The sequence below is a fragment of the Budorcas taxicolor genome, chromosome 7 (genome assembly GCF_023091745.1).
Source record: "Budorcas taxicolor isolate Tak-1 chromosome 7, Takin1.1, whole genome shotgun sequence".
Taxonomy (NCBI): Eukaryota; Metazoa; Chordata; class Mammalia; order Artiodactyla; family Bovidae; genus Budorcas; species Budorcas taxicolor.
Window position 1 is genome coordinate 83,386,377 of NC_068916.1, and position 19,179 is coordinate 83,405,555.

At 36.9% G+C, this 19,179-nt stretch overlaps 1 protein-coding gene across 1 annotated transcript in view; it reads right to left on the reverse strand.

The window, feature by feature from the left end:
• Nucleotides 1-19,179, reverse strand: part of EDIL3 (EGF like repeats and discoidin domains 3) — a 481,313-nt gene that overhangs the window by 207,920 nt on the left and 254,214 nt on the right. Inside the window, exon 5 of the mRNA XM_052643446.1 lies at nucleotides 8,098-8,211. Coding sequence (XP_052499406.1) covers nucleotides 8,098-8,211 — 114 coding nt within the window. The remainder of the gene's footprint in view (nucleotides 1-8,097; nucleotides 8,212-19,179) is intronic.

The window sequence follows — 19,179 nt, forward strand, 5'->3', positions numbered from 1 at the left end:
GATACAAAAACAAGACCCCTCTATATGCTGCTTACAAGAGACCCACTTCAAAACAAGGGACACATACAGACTGAAAGTGAAGGGCTGGAAAAAGATATACCACGCAAATAGAGACCAAAAGAAAGCAGGAGTGGCAATACTCATATCCGATAAAATAGACTTTAAAACAAAGGCTGTGAAAAGAGACAAAGAAGGCCACTACATAATGATCAAAGGATCAATCCAAGAAGAAGATATAACAATTATAAATATATATGCACCCAACATAGGAGCACCGCAATATGTAAGACAAATGCTAACAAGTATGAAAGGGGAAATCAACAATAACACAATAATAGTGGGAGACTTTAATACCCCACTCACACCTATGGACAGATCAACTAAACAGAAAATTAACAAAGAAACGCAAACTTTAAATGATACATTAGATCAGTTAGACCTAATTGATATCTATAGGACATTTCACCCCAAAACAATGAATTTCACCTTTTTCTCAAGTGCTCATGGAACCTTCTCCAGGATAGATCACATCCTGGGCCATAAATCTAAACTTGATAAATTCAAAAAAATCGAAATCATTCCAAGCATCTTTTCTGACCATAATGCATTAAGATTAGATCTCAATTACAGGAGAAAAACTACTAAAAATTCCAACATATGGAGGTTGAACAACACACTTCTGAATAACCAACAAATCATAGAAGAAATCAAAAAAGAAATCAAAATATGCATAGAAACTAATGAAAATGAAAACACAACAACCCAAAACCTGTGGGACACTATAAAAGCAGTGCTAAGAGGAAAGTTCATAGCAATACAGGCATACCTCAAGAAACAAGAAAAAAGTCAAATAAATAACCTAACTCTACAACTAAAGCAACTAGAAAAGGAAGAATTGGAGAACCCCAGAGTTAGTAGAAGGAAAGAAATCTTAAAAATTAGGGCAGAAATAAATGCAAAAGAAACAAAAGAGACCATAGCAAAAATCAACAAAGCCAAAAGCTGGTTCTTTGAAAGGATAAATAAAATTGACAAACCATTAGCCAGACTCATCAAGAAGCAAAGAGAGAAAAATCAAATCAATAAAATTAGAAATGAAAATGGAGAGATCACAACAGACAACACAGAAATACAAAGGATCATAAGAGACTACTATCAGCAGTTGTATGCCAATAAAATGGACAACATGGAAGAAATGGACAAATTCTTAGAAAAGTACAATTTTCCAAAACTGAACCAGGAAGAAATAGAAAATCTTAACAGACCCATCACAAGCACGGAAATTGAAACTGTAATCAGAAATCTTCCAGGAAACAAAAGCCCAGGTCCAGACGGCTTCACAGCTGAATTCTACCAAAAATTTCGAGAAGAGCTAACACCTATCCTACTCAAACTCTTCCAGAAAATTGCAGAGGAAGGTAAACTTCCAAACTCATTCTATGAGGCCACCATCACTCTAATACCAAAACCTGACAAAGATGTCACAAAAAAAGAAAACTACAGGCCAATATCACTGATGAACATAGATGCAAAAATCCTCAACAAAATTCTAGCAATCAGAATCCAACAACACATTAAAAAGATCATACACCATGACCAAGTGGGCTTTATCCCAGGGATGCAAGGATTCTTCAATATCCGCAAATCAATCAATGTAATTCACCACATTAACAAACTGAAAAATAAAAACCATATGATTATCTCAATAGATGCAGAGAAGGCCTTTGACAAAATTCAACATCCATTTATGATTAAAACTCTCCAGAAAGCAGGAATAGAAGGAACATACCTCAACATAATAAAAGCTATATATGACAAACCCACAGCAAACATTATCCTCAATGGTGAAAAATTGAAAGCATTTCCCCTAAAGTCAGGAACAAGGCAAGGGTGTCCACTTTCACCGCTACTATTCAACATAGTTCTGGAAGTTTTGGCCACAGCAATCAGAGCAGAAAAAGAAATAAAAGGAATCCAAATTGGAAAAGAAGAAGTAAAACTCTCACTGTTTGCAGATGACATGATCCTCTACATAGAAAACCCTAAAGACTCCACCAGAAAATTACTAGAGCTCATCAATGAATATAGTAAAGTTGCAGGATATAAAATCAACACACAGAAATCCCTTGCATTCCTATACACCAATAATGAGAAAGTAGAAAAAGCAATTAAGGAAACAATTCCATTCACCATTGCAACGAAAAGAATAAAATACTTAGGAATATATCTACCCAAAGAAACTAAAGACCTATATACAGAAAACTATAAAACACTGATGAAAGAAATCAAAGAGGACACTAATAGATGGAGAAATATACCATGTTCATGGATCGGAAGAATCAATATAGTGAAAATGAGTATACTACCCAAAGCAATTTACAAATTCAATGCAATCCCTATCAAGCTACCAGCCATATTTTTCACAGAACTAGAACAAATAATTTCAAGATTTGTATGGAAATACAAAAAACCTCGAATTGCCAAAGCAATCTTGAGAAAGAAGAATGGAACTGGAGGAATCAACTTGCCTGACTTCAGGCTCTACTACAAAGCCACAGTCATCAAAACAGTATGGTACTGGCACAAAGACAGACATATAGATCAATGGAACAAAATAGAAAGCCCAGAGATAAATCCACACACATATGGACACCTTATCTTTGACAAAGGAGGCAAGAATATACAATGGAGTAAAGACAATCTCTTTAACAAGTGGTGCTGGGAAAACTGGTCAACCACTTGTAAAAGAATGAAACTAGATCACTTTCTAACACCACACACAAAAATAAACTCAAAATGGATTAAAGATCTAAATGTAAGACCAGAAACTATAAAACTCCTAGAGGAGAACATAGGCAAAACACTCTCAGACATAAATCACAGCAGGATCCTCTATGATCCACCCCCCAGAATTCTGGAAATAAAAGCAAAAATAAACAAATGGGATCTAATTAAAATTAAAAGCTTCTGCACAACAAAGGAAAATATCAGCAAGGTGAAAAGACAGCCTTCTGAATGGGAGAAAATAATAGCAAATGAAGCAACTGACAAACAACTAATCTCAAAAATATACAAGCAACTTATGCAGCTCAATTCCAGAAAAATAAATGACCCAATCAAAAAATGGGCCAAAGAACTAAATAGACACATCTCCAAAGAAGACATACGGATGGCTAACAAACACATGAAAAGATGCTCAACATCACTCATTATCAGAGAAATGCAAATCAAAACCACAATGAGGTACCACTTCACACCAGTCAGAATGGCTGCGATCCAAAAATCTGCAAGCAATAAATGCTGGAGAGGGTGTGGAGAAAAGGGAACCCTCCTACACTGTTGGTGGGAATGCAAACTAGTACAGCCACTATGGAGAACAGTGTGGAGATTCCTTAAAAAATTGCAAATAGAACTCCCTTATGACCCAGCAATCCCACTGCTGGGCATACACACCGAGGAAACCAGAATTGAAAGAGACACATGTACCCCAATGTTCATCGCAGCACTGTTTATAATAGCCAGGACATGGAAACAACCTAGATGTCCATCAGCAGATGAATGGATAAGAAAGCTGTGGTACATATACACAATGGAGTATTACTCAGCCGTTAAAAAGAATTCATTTGAATCAGTTCTGATGAGATGGACGAAACTGGAGCCGATTATACAGAGTGAAGTAAGCCAGAAAGAAAAACACCAATACAGTATACTAACACATATATACGGAATTTAGAAAGATGGCAATGACGACCCTGTATGCAAGACAGGAAAAAGACGCAGCTGTCTATAACGGACTCTTGGACTCAGAGGGAGAGGGAGAGGGTGGGATGATATGGGAGAGTGGCATTCTATCATGTATACTATCATGTAAGAATTGAATCGCTAGTCTATGTCTGACGCAGGATACAGCATGCTTGGGGCTGGTGCATGGGGATGACCCACAGAGATGTTATGGGGAGGGAGGTGGGAGGGGGGTTCATGTTTGGGAACACATGTAAGAATTAAAGATTTTAAAATTAAAAAAAAATAAAAATAAAAATAAAAATAAAATAAAATAAAATAAAAAAAAAATAAATAAATTTATTCCTTACAAATAAAAAGTACTTAATAGCTGTATTAATTAAAGATATATATTATGAAAAATAATTCACATAATAATTTAAAAAATAATATTAAACTCTCATCTCAACATAAATGCCTTGCCTTTAATTGTTTAAATGAAAATGAATAATGAATGAATAAATGAATTTATACTTAGGTTTTTAAAATGCAGGATATAATTAGTATTAAAAATATTTCATTTAATTACACTGAAAATCAGTCATAATAAATTGCTTAAAATTGAAGTTATGGTAAAAATGAGGAAAAGGCAAAGAAAAAGCTAAGGACTGAAAAAAAAAACCCATCTTTTGATGATAAGTATATAGATATCAAGATCAGTCTCTCTACACTGTGAGAAATGCAACCTCCAAAATTACCACTTTTATATTTTGATATAAGGCTTGCTAGTAGTAGTAGCAGCTGGTAAGATCATAGCATCATATGACTGCTGATTATTTGAAGTGAGTGAGAAGTAAATAAGTGATCTCAGATAAACTATCAAGATGCCTGCATGCAGAAATGGCCTAAAATGAGAAATTTCAAGTTCATTTGCATAACCCCATTGCAAACTGTACCAGATCTCAATAAATCCATCAATACAGTTAAGAAGGAAGTAAATATCTGTCAACTATACTTCAATATAATATCAAAATTTTAAAAAGGCAGAAGTGGTGCAAGTGAGGCAAATGTAAGTGCAGGAGCCCCAGTTAGACTGAAGACAATTTGAATGCGAACACAAGGACAACAGCATTTTGGTATGGATGCCCTCTAACCCTTCCCTCCCCTAACCCCTCACCCCCAGACCCCTACCCCAGCTCCCTGCCCCACCAAGCACTTAATCTCCATCATTCTTTCTTCCCTCCCTCACATGAAATATCTACTGAAACAAATGGCTTGTCTCCCATTATCGCAGGTATAAACTGACCTTGTGGTATTCCTATGGGACAGCATACAAAGCCTGAAGAAAGTGTATCAATCTTAACTTCAGAGTGGATGTGAGCAAATTGGTTATAATCTCTGTAATGTCAACTCCCAAGATCCTAAACTCAATCAACTGGGAGCTGGCACTAGCTGTAACCTGCAGGTACTTCTATACGCTGTGTAGTCAGGGGACGGTCTAAGTTTTCAATGTGAGCACTGAATCATCACTGTGGCAAGGTGCAGTTTCTTACTCTGGATTTTCTAAACATTATAAAAAGCCACACAAAAAAGCAAAGCCATATATCCTCAGCCACAAAGACAATGGGAAGAATCAGAATCCTTATTACATATTCTTATAAATCAATGCAATAAAAACAGATACCCCAAGAGGAACATATTTTACAGGGTGCCTTATGTGACCCTTTTTGATCCCTGACAAGGCACAGAGATGAAGAAGGGAACAGCAGAATGTCAGGGAATATGATAGGTAATGGGAGGCACCTCACTATCACATTCATGTCAGAGAGCAGTCTGGATTTACATATAGATATTATATAGAGACAAAACCAAGTCAAAGAAAAACAAAATTTTGTTAAACACAGTAGCAGAAACTAACTGGAAGACACTAGATGCAAGCTGGGGGCAATTAAGCTCGAAGCCTATTTCGATACATCCTTCTTAATCTATCAGGTTTCTTTCTTTTCAAGGATATTTTCACATGTGATGACTTCAGTAAAATCGCTAATGGAGAGATGTACAAGCTTTAGTCATTGGTTTCACTTTCTAGCTCACATCCTTCCATTTTCAATGGGTGGAGGTGATGGAATTCCACCTGAGCTATTTCAAATTGTAGTGTGGAAAAAGGCTCTTGAGAGTCCCTTGAATAGTGAGATCAAACCAGTCAATTCTAAAGGAAATCAACCCTGAATATTCTTTGGAAGGACTGATGATGAAGCTCCAATACTTTGGCCACCTGATGCGAAGATCTGACTCATTAAAAAACACCCTGATGCTGGGAAATACTGAGGGCAAGAGGAGAAGAGGGTGACAGAAGATGAGATGATTGGATGTCATTAGTGACTCAATGGACATGAGTTGGAGCAAACTCCGGGAGATAGGGAAGGACAGGGAAGCCTGGTGTGCTATATAGTTCATTGGACAAGGAGTCCAACACAGCTTAGTTACTGAACAACAATAACAGGAAACCAACTGGCTGTCTAGTTGCTCCTTGATCAATACAGGTGGCAAAGGCTTGCTCACTAGGCAGTATATTCAGGTCCCATGAACCAAAGGTTCATTCAAGAGCTGGGCCTGGGTGGGCCAAGGACTACTTGAAACTGAATTTAACTTAGTGGGAGGTTAGTTAAACTCTTTGTAGGAAGGTTGCTAGGTTAGTTGACTGGATGGCTATGGGTTATTCAGAATAATCCTCTTACTCAGACTCTCCTTTCCTTCCTTTCATCCATGCTTGAAACTCCCTTTATTAACGTGTGCTCCGTGTCCTTCTCCAATTATTTTCATTTTTTAAATAGTCTTATTTATTTGTGACTGTGCTTAGTCCTCACTGCTGTGCAAGCTCTTCTCTAGTTGTGGCCATGGGGGCTACGCTCTAGCTGCAAGGAGCAGGCTTTTCGTTGTGGTTCCTTCTCTTGTTGTGGAGCACAGGCTCTAGGGCATGGCTTCACAGCCTGTGGGATCTTCCCGAATCAGAGATTGAACCAGTGTCTCCTGCATTGTCAGGTGGATTCTTTACCACTGAGCCCCCAGAGGAGCACCCTCCAATTATTTTCAAGCTTAGAAAAATTTTGCTCAATCTCAAGTATTTCTTTGATATTCACAATTTCATCACTTCCATGAAGGTTTTCAGGACTAGTGTGATGAGAATCCCCAGATAATTTTGTTTAAATATATAACCCAAATTAATTCTTCAACAATTTTCCTTGTTTTATTTTATAAATTACCATTGGCAAAGGGGCATACAGAGAGGGAAAGTGAGAAATAAAATTGTTACTCTGGCTAAAGAGAAAGAGGGAGAGAGAGATGGAGTGATGGAGGGAGGGAGTGAGTGTGTGTGTACAAGAGAGAGTAGAGGTGGAAGGTGCTTTCAAGTTTACCATATTCAGCTCTATCCACAGAGACATCTTGATTTAGAGAAAAATATACAGAATTTGCAATCTTAAGACCTGATTCTAGATTCCTTCCAGTTCTGCTTTTGGCACTAACTTTGAGAGCCTGGGAAAACCACATAGCCCACGTGCTTAGTTTCCATGTCTGAATTCTCATCTTTATTTGCATTCTGAAGTTGCATAATGTTACAATGCTCTAACATCAAAGCCATGGCACTATGAAGTTTCTATAAATGTCCAACAATTAATAAACTACACCACTACTGTTCTCATTAGCAAGTATTTGTGCCCAATTCCGGTCTCCTTCCACCAACTGTATTCCTGTTATTACCTCTCCCTCGTTTTTGTTTGTTTGTTTTTGGAAAGCTGGGGTGCTCTGCGCTTCATGGTAAACACTTCAGGCAAATTATTGTCCTATAATTTGATCCATCACTTCAAGACCTTACGGACTTAGGCTTCCAAGAAGACAAATAAATGGTGTTTAAAATTCTTACTAATAGATAGGCCAGCTTAACATGAATCCTCATTAATCTCTACCTTTTATTTGTGACCGAGGTTCTCTGTTTAGAATCCTCTGAATTTATTGTTTGAATCAGAATAACCAGTCTGGGAGGAAATTAGGTCCTATATATACTCAAAAGCCAAAATGAGGCTCATAAAAGTGATGTACTTGTGTCTTTAAGGAAGAGTTGAGCTCCTTTGAGGTCACAAGGTAACCACTCATATCCCTATCATGCTCTGAGACCCATCCAGGAGTATATATGTACACTAACAACATTTGATTGTTGTTATATTTGATAACAACAAATACGAAATGCACATTTCAATATATTATAAACCCCAGAAACAATTATTACTGATTTTGACCCAAATTCCAAATTAAGTGAAAGTGATGCAAACAGAGGCTATATATATATATATAGATATTCACATATATGTGAATACTTACTGTATTGACAATTTCTTCCCATGAATTCCCCTGGGCACTCACAGGAATAGTTAGCAACAAGGTCTGTACATATCCCACCATTTTTGCAGGGCTCAGCTTCGCATTCATTTATATCTGAGGAAAATAGGAAGAAGAGAAAGAGAACTATTGGTGAAAAAACATAGATTTTTAGAAGGTTTTAGGCATTTCAAATAAGAGAAGGTCTAAATAATGGCGTGTGTGTATGTCTTGTCAATAATATAAATGGTGCTTACAATAGACAATTTATTAACAATCAAACTAAGTCAAGTTCAAATGGAATTGAGACTCCAAATCCAACAGAACTAAAACACCCTCTAATCCTGAAAATATATATGACTAGTTGGGGAAATATTCAGTGTATCCTTAGAATTAAATCAAACAAATTAACCCTGATAGAGAAATGAACTGGTATCACTTACAAGATCTAGAAACCTCCCCAGCAGCAACCACTGCCAATTAACACTGTCTCATTTCATCTTAATTCATTAAAATTCTAACTGACAGAGATGTTTTAGTTTCTAAATAGTTCGCCTTTGATGAATGCGATGAGAAGCAAATTAGAGTTAATAGCTAAAGCTTGTTACATGCAAAGTATAATAAATGTAAATGACGATCATTTCCTAATTTCATTCAAGGGTTTCTAAAGTTAGGATGACTAAAGGGATTTACCTTTGATATTCTATTATTATATCTGATGAAAAATCATATGATATATAAAACATTAAGCAAATTATACTGAATTCCATGCTAATTTTGGATAACAGGGACAATAAGTGGGATTTTGAAGAAAAAAAAGGAATAATGATGAACTCAGTGAAGTAGCAATCACCGATATTTGCACATCACTGCCTCTAAGCACAGCGCTGAGTTTGGTTCTGTGGGAACTTAGGAAAGTAATTGGAGGACGTACACGGCTCTGCACTGCTTTCCCTTCTATCATCTGTTTCAACTGAACACCTGCTCTGCTCCTGGTCCCACATCCACTTCTTACATACCTAAATGCTCTTCTCTTCCTTAGGAATTTCTTTCTGTGGGTCTTTCCCTCTCACAGTCAACCTGTGAACTTTACAAATGCAGGATCTTTCCAATACTATTCTTTGTACCCCCCAAAACTCCACACACTATCAAGAAGACCACTGCAGCTGCTGCTAAGTCGCTTTAGTCGTGTCCGACTCTGTGCGACCCCAGAGACAGCAGCCCACCAGGCTCCCCCATCCCTGGGATTCTCCAGATAAGAACACTGGAGTGGGTTGCCATTTCCTTCTCCAATGCAGGAAAGTGAAAAGTGAAAGTGAAGTCGCTCAGTCGTGTCTGACTGTTAGCGACCCCATGGACTGCAGCCTACCAGGCTCCTCCGTCCATGGGATTTTCCAGGCAAGAGTACTGGAGTGGGGTGCCATTGCCTTCTCCAATAGTGCCCAGTAAATACTGCTTGATCAAATATCTAACAAAATAGTGGTGCAATCTGAAGAAAATTATCTCAGACGTGTAATATGCCTTCTGATAAACATATCAAAAGGTTTTCACGGTGCTTAAAACAATATGACCATTATATTACCCTCTCAATATTAAACAAGGACAAAATATTAGAAAACCTCTAGTTTTCCTTTTCCTTTAACTTCTTTCTTATAAACAGGATCTCCTCCTGGAAGCAGATTCATTCACCCTCTCATTCTCAGGTTATGGCAAAGTTTGGTCTAAATTTCTTTAGGCAGGTGACCACTTTATAAAAGATTTCTGGTCCTTTTAAGTTTCTGGTCAACTGGTATATCTTGAGAGTAGAGATAATTCATGACTGTGTTCAGAAATAATCCAAATCATTTCAACCACGGTGGAGTGCTCAATCATGTCTGACTCTTTGCTAGTTCAAGGACGGTAGGGCGCCAGGCTCCTGTGTCCATGGGATTCTCCAGACAAGAATACTGGAGTGGGTTGCCATTTCCTACTCCAGGGGATCTTCCCAACCCAGCGTGGCAGGTGGAGTTTGTACCACCTGAGCCACCAGGGAATCCCATTTTAAGCAAATATAACATCAAATAATAGGATTAAATCAGAATCTGATCATTCTAAGAAACAGCTATGTACTATAAAATAGACTCAAATTTTTGACACTAAAACTTTCAAGAGAGGAAGAAGGAAGGAAGGAAAGAACTAAAGGAAGAAAATGTCATTTATTCATTTTCTCACCAGATGAAACATTTAGCTCTTTTTTCCCTCAAAAGTTCATCTAGTCTTTATTTATATGGGATGAACATGAAACATATTTTCATTAAATTTTGAAAGTGTCACAGAAATCACTGTGTTATTTATTTTCTTACCTGCTCAGTACAAGGTAGGGGCAGTAATTGGCTACTTTGGAACATGCCTAACGTGTCTTTGCCTACATCATATCTATGGCAATTTGTTTCAGGTGAGGTATGTCAGTGGCCAATAAAAAGTTAAATCTTCATGTCTTAAAGAATACCTTTCCTTATTTTGTAAAGTTAGACATAAAAAGTATACATATATATATATATATGCATGTATGTTTATATACTGAGGTGATACTAAGTATTAATGTCTGAAAAAGACCACATGCTGCTGTTGCTACTGCTGCTAAGTCGCTTCAGTTGTGTCCGACTCTGTGCGACCCTATGGACAACAGCCCCCAGGCTCCTCTGTCCCCAGGATTCTCTAGGCAAGAATACTGGAGTGGGTTAAGGGGAATAAAATTTGATCTTGGACTTGAGGGGAGGTTTCAGTTAGGATTAATGAAAACAGGATGACGAGGGTATTGTATTAACATTGCCAAGCAGGGATCCAGAATGAGTCACAACTTTGACGAGGAATGTTCATGGTGTGATGGTGTGTTCAAGTACACAAACAGCAGTTTGTCTGAAGCAGAGAGTGGGAAGGAGGGTGCTAGAAACCAAGTATGGGGATGTAGGTAGGGGCCAGATTACTATGAATGCCCAGTGTCAGCTAAGGGAGACAGGCTTTCTCTTTTGGCACTGAAGATGTGGAGCTGGCTGGGAAGGTAGCTTCTGTACCCTGGTTTCCTAGGAAGACCTAGAAAAGTCACATGTGGAATGGACTTCAGAAATGAATGCAGGAAGGTTGCATAGAGACACACCCAGGATTTGAAGCTAAGGGATACAGCATACATTTTAATTCTCATGTAAGAGAATTACCTTATCTGAGCATTTCTCATTTCAATATGACCTATATCACAAGCAAAATCTAACTCAGCTCTTGCAGCTTTGCAATGATGACAGAAGGAAATCTTCACAGCTGATGATATGAGACCAATCAAGAGTTATTATATATACTTTTAGGGTATGTATGCACCATTTTTCTTTGCTTCCTCATTTCTTTATGCTTTTAAATAATAAGTAGTACTTTACACAGGAGAATGTGAATTTAATTGAGATTAATCAACTTTTGAATTTCTATCTACTTGTTCATCAGACTAGGTCTACAATCACCAACAATGAAGTTAAAATTAACAATATTTGTTTCTAAAAATACAGTTACACCTTTATCCAGGGGTTAACTTGAGGTGGAATGAACTGAAATTGCATTTGCTGAAGAGAAAATGCTTTCTAGCCATTATTCAGTTTGTGATTTAAAAAAAAAATGACCTTTTACTGTTTATGCATTTTTAGATAAAAATAACTACCTTAACCTAAATTCATAAAATTAAAAACACTATACTGAATTTCATACTTCAATAAAGTAGCAAAATAACTAAAACATTTCTATGTACACACCTAGTAACATGTAGGCTCAGATAGCAGATGCAAATTACACAGGAGATTTTATATATCAATATAATGTAAGAGTTCTTACAGGAGTGAAGGCTGTTTGCACAGTGATTAACACTGAAAGGAATGTAAATGGAAACAGATCTCAATTTGGATAAATCATGTTTAATTAAAGACTGGATATAAATGTTCACAGAATATAATGTAATGAAATGAAAGTTAAACTCCTTTGTAATAAATCACATACATCTTTCTTTGTCATAGATCATGCCATTACCATTTCCAGAAAAAAGTCCTCATATCTTGGGCTCCAAAATCACCATGGAGCGTGACTGCAAGCATGAAATTAAAAGATGCTTGCTGCTTGCGAGGAAAGCTATGACAAACTTAGTGTATTTAAAAGCAGAGACATCATTTTGGTCCATGTAGTCAAAGCTATGGTTTTTCTAGTTGTCAGGTCTGGATGTGAGAGTTGGACCATAAAGAAGGCTGAGCACCAAGAATTGATGCTTCTGAATTGTGGTGTTGGAGAAGACTCTTGAGAGTCCCTTGGACAGCAAGGAGATCAAACCAGTCAATCCTAAAGGAAATCAACCCTAAATATTCATTTGGAGGACTGATATTGATGTTGAACCTCCAATACTTCAGCCACCTGATGGTAGAGCTGACTCATTGGAAAAGACTCTGATTCTGGAAAGACTGAAGGCAAAAGGAGAAGGGGGCAGAAGCAGAAGGTGAGATGGAGATGGCACCACTGTCTCAATGGAGATGAATTTGAGCAAACCCCAGGAGACAATTAAGGACAGGAAAGCCTGGCCTGCTGCAGTCCATGGGGCCACAAAGGGTCAGATATGACTTAGCAACTGAGCAACAATGAATTTCAAATACACTGAGATATTCTAAATATTTTATAACTAAGAAAATTTTGATACAGCAATTCTATATAAAAATAGGAATTTCTATATATGGTTATTTAATAGTTCATTTATAATTATTACTTTTTGAGTTTTTTAGTTCTATGACTGCTGCCCTGAGAATTGTTTTTAAAAGTAGCCTCATTCAAAGCTAGATTTTATTACAACACAACTAGCTGAATCCTGATTCCTCACTGCAAACATTAAACTTTGCTGCCTACCCTCTAGCTGACTGAAGGACAGTGGTAAGCGTTGAGCACAAATTCTCAGATATAAACTCATGGCGCATGTGTGTGAAGAACTTAAAAAGCAAAGCAAAGGAAGGAAGGAGAGAAATAGATGAGAGAGTAGATAGTTGATCACAATAGCATGCATAGCTTTGAAACAAAAAGTACTCTACAAGGCTTTCCAGAGCCCTTTTCTGTTGTAAAGACAGAAACTCATTAGTATTATATGCATAACTTAGCTTCTTTATCTTTACCATCATTTTGCCCTTAGCCCACCTTACACAGATTTGGAAAGGTATGCTGCAGTCAGCAAGCATACCTTGGCCAGCAAGATAAGACAGCCATTCCAAGATACTTATAAAGCCAAAACCTCTTAGGATTGGCTTTTTGCCAACAGAAATAATGCAAGTCCATGCATTCTCTGGCGGTGTCACTGTAAAGAAGTCTAGTAATTGCAAAACACGTATATTCATTCTGATCATTCTGAGTACTCAGGAACTTGCACACATCTGCATCCTGAGAAGTGCTCAGTTACTTCGAGTTTTTTTTCTTGATCTTTGTTAGACCCATCACTGTGCAAAATATAGCCCCAAGCCCATGAAACTGACTTCAGAGTAGTAGGTTAGCACAGAGTTTTTAAAATCAAAATTATATTGGATTGGCCACAAAGTTCATTTGGGCTTTTCCATAACTTACAGAAAAACCCAAATTAACTTTTTGGCCTACCCAATATTTGCTAGTTCCTTTATCTGTGTCTTCAAAAAACAATAACTTCTCTGGATATGATTCTTGCGACAGAAATGCTGCTGCTTCTTCTCAGATAATCATATTTAGATAATCTGTAATCTCATTCTTCGTTATAGACTCCACGAACTGGCCAGAGATGAAATGGAGATTTCTGAAGTCTAATTTGCTAGGACTTCCAGTGGAAACTTTCAAAATGAATTGACTAAATAGTTAATTAATTAGTTTTTAAACTGGCTGCCATTTGCAACATGCAGAATAGAAATGACTGCCCGTTGGACTCGTGGGCCATCGGAGTCCCAGCTTAGCCTTGCTTCTCTCCAGAGCTCCCGAGGTAGGCAGCATCTAGCCCCAGTCGTTCAACTACATTTACTTTGCCAACTTGGCCTGGAATGTTTTCAATACTGACCATCATTTAGACTAGGACATCCGATCCTTTTTAGGACAGAAATCCATGTAACCTCTTCTTGAGCGGAGGAAAAAAGACAACTTAATTCACTAGGGAAACGACCTCCTTTTGATCCCCAAGTATATTCAGGTTCCATGAGCATCAAGAAAGAGCAACTGATTGTCAGGCTGAGCACCTTCATTTTGATATATTAAAAGGACACCATAATTAAGCCCTTTTTTTCTTCTCAAAGACATAATTCCTTGGTTCTCTTATTCCCTTCCCTCAGGTTGTCTTTTTGCCTGCAATATTGTTATTGACTGTTAATTAGCCAGCAAAAGCTTATTTTCAAGAGTCTGCTCTTTTTGATCCTTAACAACCTATCTTCCCCTGGGCTCCCCATTAGCGATTAAATAGTCTCCAGACCTCCTGTGAGTGACTGTCTTTTAAAATTTGACCTTTTATTTTTTTTCTTATCTAAAGACTATGGTTATTCAATTTTTCTTTTAAGGCTGAATAAATGATGATGAATTTCTAGGAATTCTGTCCTCCCACTCAGATACTGAATTTAATTATGTCATAATCAGAATAATCTATAGGATTCCCCAGTCATTTCTGGGACAAGACAGTATATATTTAATTATGTGTGCTTGAACGCTGTTTTGATCCGGCCTTTTGCTATATTGCTAGCAATTCCTTTTAAAATAGCAAATTAAAATGAGCCTTCTTCAATTAGAACATATTACCCACAAACCTTTTATAATAATTTACTGATAACTTTTATTACCAAGAATAACAGTGTAAAAAAATATCCAAAAGGTATTTACCCATCACCACTTACTAACAAAGACAGTATTCTATGCTCATCTGTATGGCATCCTGAAACTTATTTTGGGACCTCAATTTTGACACAAAAACCTCTGCTACTGGTAACCAGGTAGAGTCCAATTCTCTAGAATGTTTCCATATAAAATTATTTCAGTAAGGCTTTATTTGTCTTAATCAGATACTGGCCAGCAAGATAAGATAGCCATTCCAAGATACTTATAAAGCCAAAACCAGGGAATATGGAAGAAGGGTTGAGGGAGGGGTAATCAAGAGGGTGATACAACTCAAATATTAGAGCCCTTGAAGAAATTCATTTAAAAAGCTATATAAAAAACATAGTAGATGCCAAAATGAACCAATGTCTCTGGTAAAATTTTTTACTAAAGAGCAAACCATTGCAAAGAACATGACCTTGGGGACATGTGGCATAGTAAGTTGACCTGCAATAAATATTTGCTGATTGGCAAGAAAGAACTGAGAATATTAGAGACCTGGGGAATCTCCATGTGTACTAGGACAGTGAATTCCTTGACTGGGGCAGATGTACCAGGCTATTTCTAAAGGGGTTCTATTAAAGAAAATGGATTTAGAGCAATGCTTCCTTTAAAAGTTAGAACTTTAAAATACACCAGATACAAGGCCACCCCACTAGAGATTCTAATTTAAATGGACTTGAGAGGAATGAAGGCATATTTATGTTATACATTTTATTATTATACAGTCAGCCTTAGATTCTAAGGGTAACCAGGGTTGACAGGTACATAGAACCTCTGTGTATAAGCCTATCTATCCATCCACCTATCCTCAGTTCTCTGCTAGGTTCCAAGAATGCAAAGATTAATATATCATGGGCCCTTACTTTCCTCAAGGCTCTTATACAGTACAAAGTGACAAGTGCTCTAAAAAATGGATGCTAAGTTTCTCAAAGAAGTTTTAAATATCAATAACTAAATTACTCTAGCAGGCTAGACAATGTTGAGTTTGAGAGGAGTCTGACTGTAGAAAACACATTATGTCAAGTTATAACTAATTACTCTGCAAGTTATTTTTCTAAAACTATAAGCATCTTATTATTCTGCAGATCAGAGAGTGACTCCTCACTGTCCCATAGTTCTTTGCTCCAAGTATAAAACTTATATGTTTCCCAATTTCCTACTTTTATCATGTGTGATATACTTTATATATTTTTGCATATTCATAATGGTCTATCCAAAATTAATTACTCTATTCTGTCAGATGCATGTTAAATTAGTTTGCTAGCAGTTCTCTCAATTTTAGTGGTTAATACTAAGGTTCAACTATTTTGGGTTTTTTTTTCTGTAGTGAGCTATCAAAAATCCATAACTGGCTAAATGAGTTGGGATTCACATGGGAAGCACAGCTACGATTCACATGGTTGCTTTTCACCCACCCATTCACTCACTCACTCATTCCTTCATTCATTAAAACTCTGGTGAGCACCTTCTATGAATCAGATTCTAAAATATATCATAGGATACTTCAGGGAATAGGGATAGCCCCTCTTCTAAGAGAGCTCACCTCCTATAAGTCTATTCAGATAGATAATTATAATAAAATGTGTGCTATGTATCATTATGTACAAAATGTACTGTGATCACAGAGGAGGCAACAGCTTTCTCTAGAGGAGATGTGGAAGAATGCTGAAAGAAGGCAATATTTGGTTTTAAAGGATCAGCAGGAGATCTTTCGATGTGTTAAAGTAGGAGGGAACATAAAAGGACACAATGTTTTCAGTGAGAACTGAGCACTTTCAAATGTCTGGATATGCACAGCAACTACGTGTGTGGAACTACTAGGGATGGTGGTGACTAGCTAGTCTGGGACTAGATTTTTACACCCTTGCAAATCAAGTTAAGGAGTATTAACTTTAGTCCTTGGATACTGGAAAGAATAGAGAATTTAAAAACAGTGGAAAGGGGGGCAGGGATTCAATAGATCTATGGTTTAAAAAGCTCATTCACCCTAAAATTTCATTACTGGTAACGTTTGGAAAAATAATTCAAAAACTTGGAAGGGAAATTTAAATTGACTCTATATCACTCAGACCATACATATAACATGATGACTATAGCATGCATTTTTAAACATTAAGCTTGATTTTAAATGCACAGAGACTTCCTAATATTTAGGGTTGCCAGATTCAGCAAATAAAAATACAAGATGTCCATGCAATATTTGACTCATAGCTTATCAAAAAAATTTTTATGTGCAATTCAAATTCACCTTGCCATCCTATATTTTATTTGGATATCCTACTTGCATTGTCAACTAGAATATGATCTCTCCATATTTTCTTTCTTTCCTTTTATATAAGCACTTTAATTTTAGCAATATGGCCATGCTTTCCATTTTGTATATGCAGCAGACCCTAAGGAAAACCACCTACAGTAGAAAATCATTATTGACAAATGAGTCCTCCTCAGGTTTTTGCTCAAACTAAAATTTATTGCTTGAATTCAGCAAAGCAGTTCATGATCTTTAGACTTTACAGTTTGGAATATATAATATGCATGAAACTTACGGTAACCACTTATTTCACTACATATACAAGTTGTAAGTGGAGAGTTTAACACCGATATATTATTTTTAAGACATATATTTTTATCAAGAGAAGCTTTTAAAGGAGTAAACTGAAACTTCCAATTCACCAGGTTGAAGTATTTTTCTCTTCAATGACAATAATAAGCAACAACGACAGACAGTAACTTATACTAAAAATGATGAGCCACTAAAAGCATACAAGCAATGCCTCATTTAAATAACAGGCGCTGATACACAGGTATACTTTGAATACATAGAAACTTTAGCTCTAGAACTAATTTCTTAAAAATGACTCTGTAATTTATATTAGGTATGTACAAATAGTACTTTGGGATGACAACCTATTGACAACAATTAGCACATTCAACCACTTGTACTATGAGCCAAACATTGTTTTAAGCATTTTGTATTTATTGTCACACCTTCTGAGCTACTTACTACTATCATGAGTGTTTTCCAGATGAGTGACTTGAGACACTGAAAATATAAAAAACTAGCCCAGAGTCACACATATGGTAAAACTGAGATTAAAACCCAGATAATTTATCTTCAGAATCTGTACTATTCACCAGTTAACTTCACCACCACTAGGAAATATGAAAGTCTTTCACCTTCACGTCATGGTTGCTTTCCAGGCACCACTCTACGTGCTGAGGAGGGCAGAAAAGTCACAGGACCTGGTCCTTGATCTCCAAATGTAGTGGGATTCCCAGTGGTTCCATGGCAAAGAATCTGCCTGCCAATGCAGGAGACTTGGGAGATGCGGGTTCAGTCTCTGGCTGGAGAAGATGCCCTAGAGGAGGATATGGCAACCCACTCCACTGTTCTCGCCTGAAGAGTCCCATAGACAGCCACAAATCCCATAGAAATCCCACAGACTGAGCAGGGACAGAGTAATATTAGTATTGCCACTCTAGGCCAAAGACTCCAGTACGAAAATCTTAGTTTGGAATACTTTTCCCTAATTCTTTTGTTCCTTTCAGTAATTTTTCTCATACTCTTAGTTTAGGCTTAATAGGCATCTGTTTTAATTTTATCCCTGAAACTCACATTGCTGTCTATTTAGAAATGGACATTTTTGGCTCTCTATACTCTTTTCTACTTGCCTTTTAACCTTACATTCTGATGAAAAGAATACATTTTTGTTTCTTTAGAGAGGACACAGATCTATTTTATACCTGTACAGTTAGAATTTTTATTTTTCAAAGGAGATAATTCACATTTGAAAAAATCTTTGTTTGCAAGATAATGCACACACAGAGAAATACACAGAGCAATAGAGTTAAATGAGTTATTGTTAAGAGACAATCTGTGCGACAGTCACCAAGGTCAAACACAAGAATAATGCCAGCATTTCAGAGCCTTCCTTTGTCCTTCCATTCACAACTTCCTCTCCATCCTCACAAACATAACTGATTTCCTGCTTATTATGGCAATCCCAGCCTCACTCTTTGTATGGTTTAGAGTTTTGTTGTCTAAATACACATTCCTAAATAGTACCTTTTATTTTTACCTTATATTTGAAATTTATATTAGAAAGAAGAAATCATTCAGTATGTGCTCTTTTGTTTGAGGCTTCAGTCACCATGGTTCTATAGGTAGTTTCAGTGGGTTCATTTTCACCGCTTTATGATATTTCACTGTAAAATGTATGA